This window comes from Haliaeetus albicilla, chromosome 7, assembly GCF_947461875.1.
Source record: "Haliaeetus albicilla chromosome 7, bHalAlb1.1, whole genome shotgun sequence".
NCBI lineage: Eukaryota > Metazoa > Chordata > Aves > Accipitriformes > Accipitridae > Haliaeetus > Haliaeetus albicilla.
Window position 1 is genome coordinate 42,865,967 of NC_091489.1, and position 17,366 is coordinate 42,883,332.

At 43.7% G+C, this 17,366-nt stretch overlaps 1 protein-coding gene across 3 annotated transcripts in view; it reads left to right on the forward strand.

The window, feature by feature from the left end:
• Positions 1–15,668, forward strand: part of UBASH3B (ubiquitin associated and SH3 domain containing B) — a 75,204-nt gene extending 59,536 nt beyond the window's left edge. For 2 of the 3 annotated variants that reach the window (XM_069788084.1, XM_069788083.1), the window contains exons 7-14: positions 1,244–1,379; positions 1,780–1,900; positions 2,880–3,002; positions 4,822–4,914; positions 5,646–5,790; positions 8,323–8,429; positions 9,383–9,492; positions 10,397–15,668. In XM_069788084.1, coding sequence (XP_069644185.1) covers positions 1,244–1,379; positions 1,780–1,900; positions 2,880–3,002; positions 4,822–4,914; positions 5,646–5,790; positions 8,323–8,429; positions 9,383–9,492; positions 10,397–10,534 — 973 coding nt within the window. In that variant the 3' untranslated portion in view covers positions 10,535–15,668. The remainder of the gene's footprint in view (positions 1–1,243; positions 1,380–1,779; positions 1,901–2,879; positions 3,003–4,821; positions 4,915–5,645; positions 5,791–8,322; positions 8,430–9,382; positions 9,493–10,396) is intronic. The other variant, XR_011325555.1, reaches the window with a different exon arrangement.
• The last annotated feature ends 1,698 nt before the right edge of the window (positions 15,669–17,366 follow it).

Consider the following 17,366-nt stretch of genomic DNA (forward strand, 5'->3'; position numbering starts at 1 on the left):
CACGTCCCACTCCCCTTCCCTGCCAGTGCTTCTCTGCACGGCATCTTCACCTGACTGAATAAGCCAGTACCTCAGTCTCATCCTTGCACCCTAACTCCACCAGATAAGGGACCAACATCAGGACCAACAGTGGGGTATTTTCTCCTTCTTTAAACTGGTGCAAAACATATGATCTCGCAGATCTGTTCTTTACAAAAATGCAGATGACCTATTTTTGTTCCAATGGTAGAGGCGCTTGGTGTTATTTTAACAGCTATGAAACCCCTCTGAGATTTTATCCTAACTAGGTGCTAGTCAGGAAGCAACTTCTGCCATATTTAAGGCACTGAAAAGTGCAAGCAGCAGCAACTATTTCAGTCAAGGTAAATGACCATAAACATTATCTGACAACGGGTTTTTTTTAATGACTAAGCAAAAGTAACCCACACAATGTAACCGAATCAGCCGAGGGTCACTGCAGCTTCTGTAACTGCCTGTCAGAGTTTACTCCCGAGGGTCTTGGTCAAAGTCCTTGATCGTCCGGACATGAAAGCTTTATTCAGAGGGACCATCATTAGATAAGCCCCTTGAGGGAGAATGGGATCTATTATATCCCTTTGGCTACACTTCACAAGAAGCACTGGTGAGAATAAATTCCCACTGTAGACGGGAAATGGAATAGGCAGCACTGAAAAATGTAGAAACAACAACCCAGACCGACCATGCCATGTCCCTACCAGGGGATACGAGCTATTTTGCGCACAGGAACCCCGAGAACTGCCCAGCATGAGAGGCAGGGCTGTGCTCCAGCTTTCTGCTGAAGCAATAGCTTATGCTACAAAGGTGAGTGAAAACTCCCTGTAGCCTTTAGCTTCCAAACTTTGGTCCACAAGACCACGGTAAGTAATGTGCAGCTGGTCCCCAGATGATGTTAGTGAGCATCCTGTGGCTGTGAGGAAGGTCTTGGCATTTTCCATGAGAATATTTGAGGGCTGACAGAGCCTCGCAGACCAAAGTTTGGGAACTGTTGTTCTGTGAAACTGTTTCTAAGGAAACAGCCTGTTGAGATGGGAATTGTCTCTTCATGTGTGTACATCACCTAGCAAGGTGCTCTCTAGGCAGCACTAAAATACAAATACTAATGTAATAACATGACAACAGTAATGATCATCAGTTCCTGAAGACTACGGCAATGTCCTTACTACAGCCAGAGTGCATGAAGTCCAAAGCATTCCCAAAGCCAACATCTTTCTATTTTTGGCAGGTCCTACTCAATTCTGAATACTACATCTTCCCCGTCCCTTCAAGCCTTCACTGATGGAGTTCTGGAAAGAAGACAGCAGGAAGACCAAGGACCCGGGGACGCGGGGCCACTCACTATCATCTGCCAGAACGTGCAGGTAGGGACACACACACGCATAAACCACACACGGTTTTAGTGGCAAGTTTCCAGCAACTGGGTTTTCCCCAACAAGTTATCCTCTGGTCTCCTTTCACTGCCTGTATCAGAAGTAACAAGTTAAAGTTCTCTACAGGCTTTTGAGTGACACAACCACAGGCAGAGAAGACATCACTGTCCCAAAACCTGCTCTCAGCATGAGGTGGCAGGGCCCCATCCTCTGCTCACTTTAGCAGTTTTATAGCTGCGTAAATTTACCAACTTCAGAAGAGTTTCCTGTACCCACATTTGCACTAGGGTGAGGCAAGAGGTGCCTGGTCCTGACTCCCATTAGTAAATCAGATCTCAGAAAAACCCTTGCACTTTGATGAAGGTCAAACATCCTGTAATTTTTCTTCCAGCCCCTGAGAATAACCAGCCAGCCAGGGCCTCAGAAACGCTGCCTGTTTGTCTGCAGACATGGGGAAAGGATGGATGTTGTTTTTGGGAAGTACTGGTTGTCACAGTGTTTTGATGCCAAAGGTGAGTCGGCTCCCATGGGTCTCTCAGGCTCTACATTTAGATGAAGGAAGGAGAGTGGCAACTGCCTGGGGCAAAGCTTAGATGGAAGCTGTGGTTTCCTAACACAAAAGTGTTGCTTTGAGCAGTTACAAGTGGCAGAGCATCTCAGTGCAGAGCTCTGCGATGGTAGGGCTGCAGTCAGAAGCAGAAACACAAGCCAGGGAGTAAATACTACATTTGCTAATATTTGGGAAACTATTGCAGGAAAGATTACGTTAACGTAATGTCGCCAAAGAGCATTTTCATTTGGAAATGTAGTCATGATGTAAGTAGTCAGTGTCCAGTGCAAACTACCGCTACCATTAGGAAAATCTTTTGCACAGCTGGCTCTTGGTCCTAAATGAAAGTAACACCATCACAGGTACAGTTCAGAGTGCCTTTTGGGACATAAACTGGAGTTTGCCACCCAGTAATATGCTTGAGTTTCAGACTATAGCTAACAGACTATAACTTCGGGCTCTGTTGGCATTAGAGCTGATCAGAAATTCATCCAAAAGTCTTTTTTCTATTCAAAAAATGCCAATATCTTGTAGTCAAAATTGTTGTATTAAAATTGTTGTGTAAAGGATGATTTTACAACTACCTTCTTTCTAAATTACATTTAAAGAGCTCTGACATTTTAGCCTCCTGTAAAAGTGTAACATTTGAGGTTTCTTTTGTTGTGGGATAGAAATTATTTCCCTTTGGGGAAATCTGTCCTAAAGATAACTTTAAAAACATTAGCAACATTCTCTGCTGATTTTGAACTGATACAGCTGCTTAACTTAATTTTATCAGATTCCTGACAGTTTTACAGGGGAAAAACTGCTTGACAGCCAGGTCTAGGCAGTGCCTGCAAGGTACAGACGTTGTGGTGAAAGAGGGTAGAAATAGGCATGATGCTCCCTGCCTCTCTCTGATTGAATAATTCCAGCAACTGCTTCTAACCTTTCCCTCACAGGAAGGTATATGCGTAGTAACCTGAACATGCCTCACAGCTTACCTCAAAGAAGCGGCGGTTTCAGGGATTATGAAAAAGATGCGCCAATCACCGTGCTGGGCTGTACGCAGGCTAGGCTCGTTGGTAAGTTGTCCTCGGCAGACAAGAGCTTGCCCAGGAAGCTTTGCTATCTTCCTCCCACACACCCAGCCAGAGAAAGAGAAAGTGCTAGGCAGAAAAAAATGACTCGGGTGCCCTGAACTAACGGGATTTAGGCATTTCGAGAACTTTTGCGAAGTCTCTTCACCTTCCCCAGGAAGCCCCCTCTTTCAAAGGAAACCTTGTCCCCTTCAGCCTGCTGCAGCTGAAGAAAAGACAAGCACAAAATCTAGGACATGGTATGAAATCAGAGCCATCAGCAGTGCGGTTGCAGAGCGTTCGCTACCGCCCTATAAATGTGCCACACTGGAAGACACTGTTATTACCAATGTTGGTGCAGCAGTGTGACAGTCACCTAATGCAAAATATGCGTTTTCCTTTACTTTGACAATCTTAAATTTTGACCTGCAGTTTGCTACACCAATGTACTTTTATCAGCCTGTCTGGCTTTGTGTTTATGTGGCAAAAACACGGTCCGAATTATTTCCAGTGTGCTCCCCCCCCTTGTCCCTGACTTCTAAGCCTGTTGGTTTGTGTATAGACAGAAAATTATTTGGTAGTCAAAGAGCACATATTGAGCATTGCGATTAGGGGAGCCCAGCCCCTTAAAGACATGAGCTTCAGAGAGCAGTACACAGCATTTTCTTAAATTCAAATCCTTTAGAGTACTTTGTGTTGGTCACATTCAAACTAGGGCAGCTAAAATTATACTTGCTTTTTAAACAAAAATAAATCACTGTACAACAGCAGGATGCTCAGACTCCCAGCCACATGGCATTCAGGGTTCGCAATATGCACATAACAGAAGGCAAATCTGGGAGCAATCACAGCACACTTTGCTGGTATCATTAAATGGGTCCGAGTACACAACTGCATACGTGACCCAGATGCCATCAACCTGCCAGCGCGGCTGCGGCATGCCAGCCATCTGCAGGCAACCGCTCCCTGCTGCAGCGGCACAGGCTCGACCTTGACAATTGCTGGAGCCGTAATTCCTCTGATGACTAAAGCAAATGAGCAGCTTCCCAGTGACGGAGGGCTGTTAGATGTGCCGCTCCTTCTAAATTACCCCACTTCTCTCAAGAGATTTATAGATCAGTTTGACATGATTACAGCCATCATTAAACATACGAAGTCAAGGTTAATAACCCCTTCTTGCTCCCACTTCTTTGTCCTGCCTCTTCAAATACAACAAAAATATAATTCTTTCTTACTACAAGTCTGTGCAATGCTGAGCAGATTCCTGTTCTCATTTGGTTCCCTTAGGCATTGCACGAATATTAATAACCCTAATAGTGGAGTTGATTCTTATCTCATTTTCAGTGATCTTCCACCTGTGTAATGAAATGGTAATTTATACTAGCGAAGAGTCGAGCCAATTGAATTAAGTTGGGTTTGAGTTAAGTTGAATCATTCTGATTTATGGCTTATAAATGAAATGAAATTAAATTCAAGCTCGCTACAATTTTTCTCAGCACACTGTTTGCTTTTTGGCTAAATCTAAGAGAAGCAGAAATGGAGCAAAAGCTGCTGTGATTTCTTTGCATACTGGTTAAGTACCTAGATGCACATGGAGCAACACACACAGAAAAATATATCCCGGTTCCACAGCTGTGCACAATCACAATGCCCAACACACCGCTGAAATAAAATATGATGGGTACACATATTTCCCAAAACACAAGCAGTGCAGCTGGGAAGCTGCTTTAGCTCCTTGCTGGGTGGCAGATACCCTGCATGCTGCTGTTACTGTTACAATGCCATTTGTCTGGCTGTATTCCTGAGTGTTGAAACTTGCTTGCAGGTGAAGCCTTGCTAGAAACTAACACCATTGTAGACTACATCTACAGCTCCCCATCCCTACGGTGTGTACAGACAGCACACAATATCCTGAAAGGTAAGAACTCAACAAGTAGGAAAGGCTGCATTCTCCTCACTTTCTGGGAAAAACACTGCCAACCAGATAAAAGGGACCCTGGCATGGGAGACCCAAGTAAATGGTAATTCAGGGTGAGCATTATTTCCATGCGAGCATACTTTACATTAGCGCAACACTCTCCATAAGGAGCCCTTTTCTAATTGCATGGTGTGACAAGTGCTTAGGCAAGCGATGTGCTGGCCCTAACACCAGCTGCCAGTCAGGGTTGGGTTTATTGCCCCCTCCTGCAGAAGCCAGATGTGTGTTCGGGATGGATGGACACGTCCAGCGCCGCATGCCCTGTGCCCTTGCCTGCTCATGCTCCTGCAGCTGCTCGTTGCTGCATGCTCCCACAGCAATTGCTACCACCAAGGAACTCGCTACCCCCAGTAAGAATAATTTACTGCAGAAACTGGGAAGGGAAATAGTGACAGAGGCATGAGATGCCCTGGCATTGGAAACAGTCAAAAACCAGCTCCAGAATACAGTCACGGCTAGATTCAGTATAATGCATGTAGCTGCAAGCCAGAGGTTTACTTTCCCTGGCATATCATATGCCAAGTACATACATTAAATACTTCATCTTTCATACCTACTATTAATCAACTGACTATGTAGAGAGAAAAAAAAAATCATTTACAATCAAACTGCAGTATTAAAGCTGCAAAGTCTTGCTGCCTTCCTCCCCAGCTACTTTCTCCCTTTTCCAGGTATGCAACAAGAGAACAACCTGAAAATTCGAATAGAGCCGGGCTTGTTTGAATGGACCAAGTGGGTCTCTGGGAACACACTACCTGCCTGGATACCCCCCATGGATTTAGCTGCAGCTACTCTAAGCGTTGATACAACCTACAGGTAGCAGAAAGGGGGGTGAGAGGGTCTTGCATCGCTTTTTGGCTTTGTTTTTGAAGAGTAACACTCTGCTGCGTTTTTAAATTTAGGCAGTGACTGGAAGAGCTGCTGAGGCTCCTAGAATAAACTTGGAGGAGGCTTGAGGCTGCTGTGTTGAACATGACCTGAGAATGGCTTATCATAAACCAATTCTCCCAGATCACTGGCAAGGTCCAGCTATATTGCTGATCATGGAGGTCCTCTTTCCATTACTCCTTCCATCCAGTGCATCTTCCAGTTGTCCAGGAAACCCTCAAAGTATTTTTGTTTGTTTTAACCCTTTTCCTAAAACTTAGGAGTTTGGGCTCAGCTAACAGAACTAGTTTTGCTGACTGAGTTCCCTGACCATCATGTTCATAGACTGAACTGGATCGTGGGCTCATTCACACGTGCCCTTCCCTTCCCCGGAGGAAAAAGGTGTCTGTCTCTCTGTTGTGATTAGCACGATGATGGATCTTAATTGTAAATTTTGCAACACCCTGAGGAACATGTTTACATCTGTCAGGAATTCAGGGTCTCCTGTGACATCAAAATTCGGAGGTTTTCTATCAAAGAGCTAAACCCTAAGCATTTCTCAGGTGTCAGCAGTTAGATCTGAAGCATTTAAAGTGGAAAAAATCACAGGTTTCTGACTCAGGTTTTCATGGTATTCAACCCCAAAACAGCTGGTGAAAGCAAACAAAGGAAACGTCCGGTCAAAAAACAGTTGAATGGCAAATGGATAAGCACCACTGATCTTTCCTCTCACTTTGCAGAAAAGGGAAACGCAAAGATAATTCACTTGGCTTTCAGGGGCCCTGCACAGATCAGTCCTGGTGCCTGGTTAGGCTCCATATCCCCAACTCATGCCCTTGCTGCCAGCCTCTGCTGCTTTCCTTTTATCTAGCCACATGGCCATACCTCTGCGTTCCCAGTATCATTGCCAACAAACACTGTGGTGCTGCTGGGAGCGACCTGCAGCCTGAGTCTGGAGGGAAACTCAAGACTTTCTCCTCTGCCTCCCCAGTGAAGCATCGCAGCCATGGTGCCCTCCAGCCTAACACACAAATGCTTTTTACTGTAAGCTGCAGGGAGAAAGGCTAAATAAAACCCAACAGAAATAGTCATGTGGCAAAGAATAGACAAGATGATCTGTTCGGGCTTCCTACTCTCAAATTTGTGATTCATTTATACAAGCCAGACTCAAAGAGCTCCCACAAAGAAGGAAACTCTAGAAAGGTCACACAGTTCCAGTCCTCCACTGCACCTCACTGCTGAAATATCTGTATTGCTATGATTTCTTGCAGACACTAGCACTTTCTGTCTTAGTGTGAGCCTGATCACTAGCTGAGCAACCTCAGATAAAAACAAAACATTTATAATACACACATAGTATACATACACAGGAGTTCCACCTACATGGCCTTGGTGAAAAATATTTTGTGGCTGGGCTTTTGTGGTTTATGGTATCACCAGAAACACTGGTGTCTCCCTGTGTCCCAGTGCACCCGTGTGTTTAAGAACCCTCAAGCAGAATATGCAGTTGAAATGTTAAAAAGAAAAAGAAGAAGGAACACGTAAAGAAAAAAAATTCTTTTTTTCATACCTAATTATACCATAAACCACTTGCGTTGTGTTCTTCCAGTCTGCAGCTAAATTCCAACACTGAGGGTATCTAAATAGAAGCCCTTACACTGTATTTATCCCTGAAAGGGTATCGCATGGCTAACACTCGGCAGAGCAGCTGGACCACAGGAGAGTCTCTGCTTCAGAAATGACATGCCTTCTGGGAAGACCATAACGAATATTCTCAGCACAAGAAAAGAGCCTGCTCTTGTGTGGTCAGCTGGTTAGGTGGGGGACTGGGAGACAGCCTGCTGTCTCCTCTCACGAGGGCAATTCCTGTAGGTGTATCAGATCGCTGGATGGAGGGAAAAGTTAGGTCTTTTCCTTGCACCACAGCACAAAAATACAGCCTTCTGCTTCCTATCCTTTGCTCCTCTGTGCACATCAACCTACTCCAGCTGATACAATTGGCTAGAGTCCCGCCAGGCAATTCACTGAAACGCCCTGGCCCAGGAGGGAGCCAGCTAATTCCAGGCATTTCCCAGCAATGCAACTTTACAGATGGCCGAAGCAGCAGTTTGCCTCTGCCCTTCACCGTCGAAGCACGAGCGGTGAAGAGAGCCAGCCTTCTCCACGCTCCACGTGCTGCATGCCATTGCAAAAGTAACACAAGTATGATCAGCATGTCGTATGCTGCCTCCACTAACTGGTCCACATTAGAGAAGCAGTTGTCATTTTTTCCCAGCTAACTGAAATATCTTAATACAGGAGTGGTAAACGTCTCGGTCTTGAAGTTTAAAAATCATCATAGTGGTCCTGACACAAGACACAGTTCTGGGGATTTGGGGGATTAGAAGAGTTAAAGAAACAGATACTTTCAGATGAATCATAACTCACACTTAAAACTTTATCGCTTCACTCAATTTACTGTACTTGTTTTTCTGCTTACAGACCTCATATTCCTGTCAGCAAGTTAGTGGTTTCCGAATCTTATGATACATACATAAGTAGAAGCTACCAAGTAACGAAAGAAATCATCAGTGAATGTAAAGGCAAAGGTAAGTGCTGCAGAGGGGGTGAAAAACAAGACAGGCTGCAGTGTGAATGCTGATATTGCCGACCAGTCTTTCCCTGTTCAAGAAGATGAATCCCCATATCTGAGTCTCTAATCCCCTCTCCCAGAGACATTGGAAACTCCAGGTTCAACTCTAAGTGTCAGAACTATGAGTTTGGATATGCTCAGCTTAGGAGAAAGGTCCATAGACTTAAGTAGGAGAAGCATTTTAGGGATCTATGCCCAGTGCAACCTACCTGTTTCTCAAGGGAATAAATAAGCCATTTGCACTCTGCTGTCTGTTACCAACATCAGATGGGGCATCTTCCATCCCCTATCTGAGCTACTCTTCTGAAATATATTACCCATAAAGACTGTAGAACATTTCTCCAAACACAATATTGAAATAAAAAAACCTCTAGCTTCTATTTTTCATTCACAGTAAAGGAACAGGCTGTTTCTAAGTTCCGGTGATTTCAGTAATTTCATTTCACTGATCCGTCTCTGTATTCTAAACTTTAATAGTTTGCCCACAGACCTCAACAGCACAGTGGGACATTGGTTGTAAAGGATCTTGGAAAGGGAAATCTAAAGCTATTGCTGTGGAAAACCAGCAACTGAAATTAAAGTGCTTGTTTTAATCAGAATTAATTTGGGGGTAGAAGAAAAGTATTTGCTTCACAAGGCAGCTGAAATCTCGCTGGAATTCTTGTTTTCTTCAGAAAGCCATTTTAAAACTAAGTAGCACTGAGTTAACCATTATCCTGAAAATTGAGAAATGCTCTAAATATGTTATTAAACCATGCTTTTTCCCCCATATACACATAGTTTGATGTGTTGTTACATGATAAACTGAACCCATTTTGAACATTTTAAATGTTCTGCTTGATCGCGGGCAGCGGTCCCTAAAGCTGGCTTCATCTCCCTCCTCAGCCTGCGTTTCTCACTGTATTTCAGGAAATAACATCCTGATAGTGGCACACGCGTCCTCCCTCGAGGCTTGTACCTGCCAGCTCCAAGGGCTGTCACCGCAGAACTCCAAGGACTTTGTACAGATGGTCCGAAAGGTAATTACCAGCAAAGAGTAAAGCTCGCTGTCTTTACAAAGAGAAAAGAAATATGCAATCTGCTTAACCAGGCAGAGGACGCTTTGTTCCTCTCCTCTGATCGTTCCGCCCATTACTGAGTTTCATCCATTTCAGAAGTCAGGAGAGTAAAGCAGATTGGTTTAAGAGGCTTATCTTAACGTGTCACTTCTGTAACAGATAGCATGGGATCAGACGCCCACCTACAAATGAGCTTGCAGTGACTCTGCTTTAGGCTTTACCCGGGGCCGTACAGAGGCTCCCACAGTGCCCTCCAGTGCCGAAACCACCCTAACCACAGTTAACAGGGCACTTCTGCCCTACAGCACTTCCCCTTCTCACTTCACTCTAAAGAGCTTTTAACCATCAGAGAAAAGGCCTGAAAATTATAACGGGGTCTTCTGCCTTCATTGCTTTACTCCTGCCCTGGCTAAGGAGATGGCATTGTGCACTGCCAGCCTTGCAGACACTCACTGGGATATTCATAGCTGATACTAGATGAGGACACCCGAGCCAGAGTAGCATCCATATTTCTCCTCCACATCTGTGCTGGCCTTCAGGGTTTGGGACCATGTCAGCCAACAGGACATCTTTGGTTTGAACTGGCCCATATTTAAACTACGTTACAAGGATATAATCTGTCTTTCCCAGTGTTTTGCACATACAATGGTGTGTAAAGTCTGGCTGTCACACCTGAGTCCTACAATCATCTGCTGAAAACGGGCTTTGGGGAGAGGCGGAGAGAGAGAAGAGAGTGAAATGCTTTGGTAGCATTTGGTAGCTTTGGTGGTGAAATCCTTTGGTAGGACTCGACCCTTCAGGGAGCTCCCTCCTTGCACAGCTCCATTCCTGCTCATTGCCTTTATTTCCATCTCTCTTCACACAGATTCCATACCTGGGGTTTTGTTCATGCGAAGAACTGGGAGATACAGGCGTTTGGCAGCTTACAGACCCCCCCATCCTCCCTCTCACACACGGACCAACTGGAGGCTTTAACTGGAGAGAAACCTTACTACAAGAATAGGCAAAGCTACATGAGCAAGGAAAACCCATGGCCTTTCTAAGCGTTGGAGAATGTCTCTTCTTTCTTGTGTTTATTGGCAGTGGAAAAATAGTCATAATATGTTCAGTGGGTCACACAAACAGCTGTTCTAGCATATCTCTCACACAGCCAGTCATGCAAAAATTCTCATGTACAACTAGACAAATACAAAAGGGAGTGATCTGAGGGAAAAAATATTAAAATACAGATCGAAGCTCTTGCACAGCAGGAATCTCTGTTTAGTCAGTAGCTCGTATGTTTTCCTACCTTGAATGGAGCTCTGATACAGTAACTTTCACTGCCTTCTGCACCACCTTAGAAACAACTAGCACTGTGTAAAAGTCAAGCATTCAGGATGCTGGGGTTTTTTTCACTACTTTTTTTGCAAAGCATTAGCAGGCTTGTTCAGGACCACGTGTTGAGACCCCCCTCACTCACAACCCCCAAATTCTCAGCACCTTCCATAAAGCGTATCACCACCAGCTGGAAATGAGAGTCCAGCATTGCCTCTGCAGGCAGCATCAGATTATTCCTCTTCTCTATTTGAGCACTGTGTTAGGTGTTGGTGTTGGGCATACCGTGGATGCAAAGATTGATTGACGCCGATCCACGTCAGAAGAAAATTCTGAATTTCACGTCAGTTACAGATGAAGTTTGCACATCAAAAGGCAGCACCGTTGTGAACAAAGACTGGGAGCAGTTTCTTTTAAGTGAAGACGAAATAAGCCTTTTCCAACCAAACCTGAAGGATTTAGAATGTTGGGGGGGGGGGGTCCCTTTATTTAGGTTATTGAAATCCACCCTTGTGCACAGACCCAGCCTAAAGTGTTTGTGTCACTTAAATTCCCTTCAGAAGACCTTGGAAAAGGGTTTTCCCTTTTATACTGAGATTTTGTGCCGGTCATTTACACACTGGTGGCTTTCTGTCCCTTGTGAGCTTTCCTGTCAGCCCGGGTGAGATTCTGCAGTAAGCAGCTTTCTTCAGGAGGTAATGACAAAATCAAAAAGACGCTGAAATTCAACCTCCGCTGCATGCTTTGCTTCCTTTTCCTTAATTCCTAAGTGCCATCTGTCATAAAGACAAAGCAGAGCTGAAAAAACAGTACACTTAAATTTAGGAGTGACATGCTTTGGCCTATTAAGATGCTATTTATCCAGTGGGGGAAGGGTTAGGATTTTGAGAGAAGGGGAAGAGAAGGGTTTCCATCCGTAGCTAAAAATCTGACATCACAAGAAGTGTCCTCAGTGCAACAGCCTGCAAGATGCCAATACCAGCCGCTTCACAGCAGAATGCAAAATACACCACAGTGGGTAGTTTACAGTATAAACTGGCTTCAGAGCAGATTTCTTTTAGATTAATATTAGCTTAAGTCATCAGCTTTGGGTCAAAAAGTTCCTGCAGACATTTGGGTCTTATCAGTGTAGGCTCACTTTCAGAAGGTACTTTGAAATGTGCTTAAATGGGATGAAAGAGAATTAGGCATACTCCTTTCTTGGTTTGGGCCGTAAGTCTGCGTATTCCCATAAATAGCATCAAAGGCAAGTTCAGAAGTACCAGGGAAGAAATTCTGGCATCCTAGGTATCCCTCTTCTGTCCAGTTTTTCCTCTGCAGAAAGCGTTAGTGTCCTCATTTGAAATGCTTGTATGGCACAGCTGGCCAACTTCGACAAAGGCTTATTATTCATAGCAAGATCAAAGTTTGGTTTGTGTTGGTTTCTTTTAACCTATCAAGCCTTCGGCAGGACAGGTCTCACCTTCAGTAGGATATGACTGAGCTGCGCTTTCAGCAGTCAGAACGAATAAGGAGTGATAAACTGCAATCCCCTCTTCCTAAATGAGGCAAAACACTCAGCAACTGCAATGTAACAAATCTTAAGGGGTTTTAGCTCAGCTTTGCCTCTGGGTTTTAATGAGCTTGGCCAGCGAGAGTACACCAGATTCTGTACATATTCTGAGTCAGCAGAGAGCTCATCCTGTGCAATACGTACATTGTCACGATCCATAACAATAGTCCATTATTTATACATTTATGACTATGTAATACACAGTAGGCCATTCATAAGTGCATTATTATACAGGGGATGTATACTGAAAAGTCAGGGAGATAACTTATGACGCGACAGAAGAAACTGCTCCTGTGCAGTTATCCTGTTGTCACTTTAGTTTTTAACTGTAATTTAAACTATTTTTGGCTGTGTACACACATTCTGAAGAGCATTTCTGGCTTGTTTTCCTCCATGCTTACTCACTGCAAATTTGCAAAGAGTTTAAAACTAAATAGATGACAATCACACCAAAACTAATTTGGTTACTGATGCATGTGTAATTCTCCGGACTACTTTTTGTTTCACGCTATGGGCCAGCAAGATGTAATTTGAGGCAACAAATATTGCCTATACAAAACAGTGGAGGCTGCTCCGGTCCTACTGCAGTTAAGCGACGTTACAAGGAGTTTATTTAGACAGAAGCATGAAACAGAGAGAGAACAAAACCTGAATGCACAGTTTGAATATTGTACTAGCTGATCTTTGCATATAGTAAGAAACATAGAAAAGAATGTTCTGTTTGAGAAGGTAGATGTTAAAATACCCTCTTCTTAAAAAAAAAGTATATTTTTGGATGTTTGGGAAAGTATTTTGACAATTTTAGTCTTATCTCAAATTAGATTTTTCAGGTGTCAAGAATCTCAGAAAGAAAAATCTTATTTTCTTCTAGCATTTTGATTTCTCATAGGGGTTTTGTGTTAAGTAGCCTCATGTTAATAAGGCTTGTTGGGGGGAAAAAAAGAGAAAAAAAAAAAAAGATGTTCCTTTTAAATTTTTTTAATTGACATGTTAAGAATACAAAACAATTGCTGCTTCACTTTCACTCCATTGCTGCTCATTAATGTGTATTTAACGTCACTTCAGTGTTTTGTCCCAGAAGAATGTTAGACTTGATCTATCTAAAGGGCATGCAAGTCTATCCCTTGCCTTCACTGTGAGCTGCATCAGATCCCAAGAGTTTAATTAGGGTATAGGAGGGAAAAAGCAGTTCCCTCTCTTCCCAGTTAAGGAGTAAAGCTGGAAATCTGCCAAGAGTAAGTTGTTCATCCAGTATTTTCACAACTGCAACTGAAGGGTTGGGCTAGAAACATACAAGAATCAAAGCGCAGAATCAAATTCTAGCACAGCAGCAGCCGACGGGATAACACTCGGCACCAGAAGGTCGAAACCAGGGTATTTGAAAAAGTTCACGTTTTGATCAAGAGTTCGCCCTTATCACTGGACTCTCTATCTCCCTCTGCTGAAATGGATGGGAGGGGGCTGCAGCACACCCCAACCCCAAGGCTTGAGCTCTGCCTGGGGATACCTTTCCAGTTTAGTGCAGGTGCCAGGTCTATAGTTTCACGCGTTCCCTTTACATTTAGTGCAGTGGCAGCTACAGCCAAATCCTTAAGCCCTCTGAGCATGGAACCAGGTTCTCCTTGAGTATAAATCGACACTGTATACTCAAATCAACAGAACTTTGCTTGTTTATGCAAACTGAGGATCCAGGCCATAACTTCAGAAAAAAAACGTATTTCCCTTTTCACTCAGACTGAACAGTTTCAGAAAGAAGTCAGCTGATGGTAGGAGCCTGCTTCTCTCCTCTGGTGTTAGCTTCTAGTGTCAACGTTACTATAAAAGTGATAATTTACATCACCAAATAAGTGGTGGTTTACAAGAATTCTGCAGGAATTCTCTTCAGCAAAGGCAACGCCAGCAGTAATTCTGCAAAGCAAAAAGGGTGGAAGGGATGCTAGCGTGCAATTTCCCAGAGTACGATTTTGTATCCGCAGCCCTGAGCCCCCCAGGTAGCAATAGCTCAGGGACGTGGGTACTGTCATCTTTGACCGTGCGCCGACTGCGTCTCTTTGGGGGAAAAAAAGAGCCAGAGGATGGGGAGTGGGTTGCATACAGCACTGTGACAAACTCAGCCTCTCTACTTAGCTCCTGCATACTGCAGGAGGATGTGAGGGGTTGTAAACTTTTCCCTCTGGGTCCTGTGGGTGCTTACAAAGGCCTGATCCAGAGCCCCGGGAAACAAAGAGGAAGATTTCTCATGATTTCCTCAGGCTTGGGATAAATCCACGCAACGCCTGGTCCTACCACAGGCTGCTCCCCCCCGCCTGCCACTGACTTAATGAGGAATTTGGAGGGCTCGTATCTGTGCGGGGTTGAGCCCTTCCAGTCCTGATTTAAGAAATGCATGCAGAAGTAGGGTGAGATTTCGTGTCTGATTATATTCATGTTCATTTCAAAAAGAGGGATGCTAGATAGTTGAGTTAGGCTGTAGTCGACTAACCCTCATTTAAACCCAGAGCTGGAAATTAGTTTGCGATGCTTCACAACTTAAAATGTATTGAAATTCTGTATGAAAACTATTGTTTAGAAAGGGAGCCTTAATAGGTTTGGTTTGTGGTTTGATATGTTTTGTTTTTAAAAAAGAGCTTAAGCATAGAGGAAGTTATCTGAACTTTAAAAATATACGTGAAATTATGGTGGTAGCAGACATGCTTAAAATGGTGAATGAACGAACAAGAAAAAAAATAATTAAGCAGCAAATGTGATTGGTTGCATACACTCTAAATCGCTACTTCTCACCACTTCCTCAAATACTTGTTCCCTGGGGAATATTCATGAACCATACATGCTACATAACAGACAATACGCAGCCAGTTCCTTTCTATTACTTCCCATGAAAATGTATTTTCTGAAGTTTCTCTCTGTGGACATCTCTTAAAACTTGATGTTATCAACGGATACTTTTTTTTTATTTTTTTCATTTTAAACCTGTTGTATCATTCTGTTTATTATGTTTTTTAGTGTGAGCAGATTGTATTTATTTGAGAAAAATGTTTGCTGTTTAAAAAAAACAATAATTGTATTGCCAAAAATAGCTGTAATTACCTGTGACATCTGTATTTTTTTATTTGGGGGGGGTGGTTTGGTTGTTTTTAAATCTCAGTTTAAAGTGCTAACAACTGTTAAAACAACCACTGCATTTTAATTTGCTTATGACATTAAATGGATTTCTTGGAAGTCAGACAAAAATGTCTCGTAGATGATTTAATAAAGATGCCACGCACCCGCACCTTGCCCTTCCTATTTAAGTTTTCCTCTCAAGCATGTTGGACTTTGCCGGAGTGAATATTCTGACACAGACCTTCAGTGAAGTACCTGATTAGAGGGGCCGGTACATTGCTGGGGTGCACCTGAGCAACGTTTTCAGTGGCTCCAGCAAGATGTAGGTAGGAAAAACACCTGTACTGGGCATATGCCTAGAGAGCAGCTGTACTGGGACCTTGAAATAAAAAGGGAGTCAGGGCTGTTTCTCAGTTTGGGTTGCAATGCTGCCCTCACCGCATCCTATTTTGGGGTGCAAACCTCAGAAGCATCAAGGAGAAAGGGGAATTTGAGCTACGTTTTTCTTCCCTCCACTGAAGATGAAGTTCATTTATTTGACAGCAGATGGCACAAAACCATCTCAAGTCTGGTTTTCCATCTATTGAACAGGGACACAGTTTTCCCACTGGGTCAGAGGCAGGTGGCTTCAGTGTGTCTACAGCTGGATGGCTTTTTTCCCCAGATTTATTTTACTGTCGGGTTTAGGTGTGTGGAACTGGAAGCACAACTTTTAAACCAAAGCAATGCTTACCTTTACAACACATACCTTCTTTCTTGATCTGGATTTTTTAATCCAGCAGTAGTTTTATCAGGCAGTGAGACTCTTTCCTTTCAAACCAACTATCTACATTAAACTTTATGGCCTACAGCTCTGTTTTTCAGTAAAACTAATTCTATTACAATTAACATAAAAGCCATAGCTTTTATCAATCAGACAGACACTAATAGAATGATGTACTTCCATGCACCTGAAAGTTTAATGGAAACAGGTTCCAATAAATTAGAAGTGAAATGCATAATGTATTTATAATTAACCACTTTGTCCAGTTCACTCAAATCCATGTCCTGCAAATGCACAGTTTTTAAACCATATTTCTTACCTATTAAAGTCAGTTCATTTTGACAATATTAGTCATTTGCACTAAACGTTGGGGAGTTGCAGAGAAATGCCAGAAGAGGATGTGCCAAAGCCTTTTTGGAAATCAGCACACGTGGCTACACCACAAAAAGAGGCTCTGCCTACAACAGGCTTGGATAAATCTTGTGATGTTACTAGACATTGCACACAAGGAGACACAAAAAGGTTTGCGATGCTCCAGATAACTGCTGAAATAATCAGACCCTCAAGGGGACACGGGAAACCCAGATTCTGCCACCGGTCCTCTGGGATGTAGTCATCCCTCTGCCCCATGCTTCAGAGAACCTTTCACAACCACCTCACCAATACTCTTCATTCCCCGGAGAGACACAAACCACACACAGCAAATTACCATTCTCTCGTTATTTGTTTTGCCAGGATCCCTGCAAGCAGAGCAAAGCAAACCTCCCGTGCACGTGGCGGTATGCGACGCAGAGTGACCCAAGACTGTTTTTCCAGTGATTTAAACCGCACAGCTGGGTTTTCAAGCAACCTTGCCAGTTCCTGCACTACGGCAGTGTCCGCCAAACAAGCTCTGCCTTCCTGGGTGCCTCCCCACCTTGAGGAATTAAATCCTGCACACAGCGCACCCGTAGCATCCCTGCAGCAGGGCTTACCCCCGGCCCACGTTTCTCTCAACCTTTAGCCTCTTCTCCTCGCCACATACACCTCTCCCCCGCACAGATGCTGAGTGAGAGCAAGCCGGAGGGGGTGCAAGGTGAAATACCCCCAGTCCTGTCACCCACC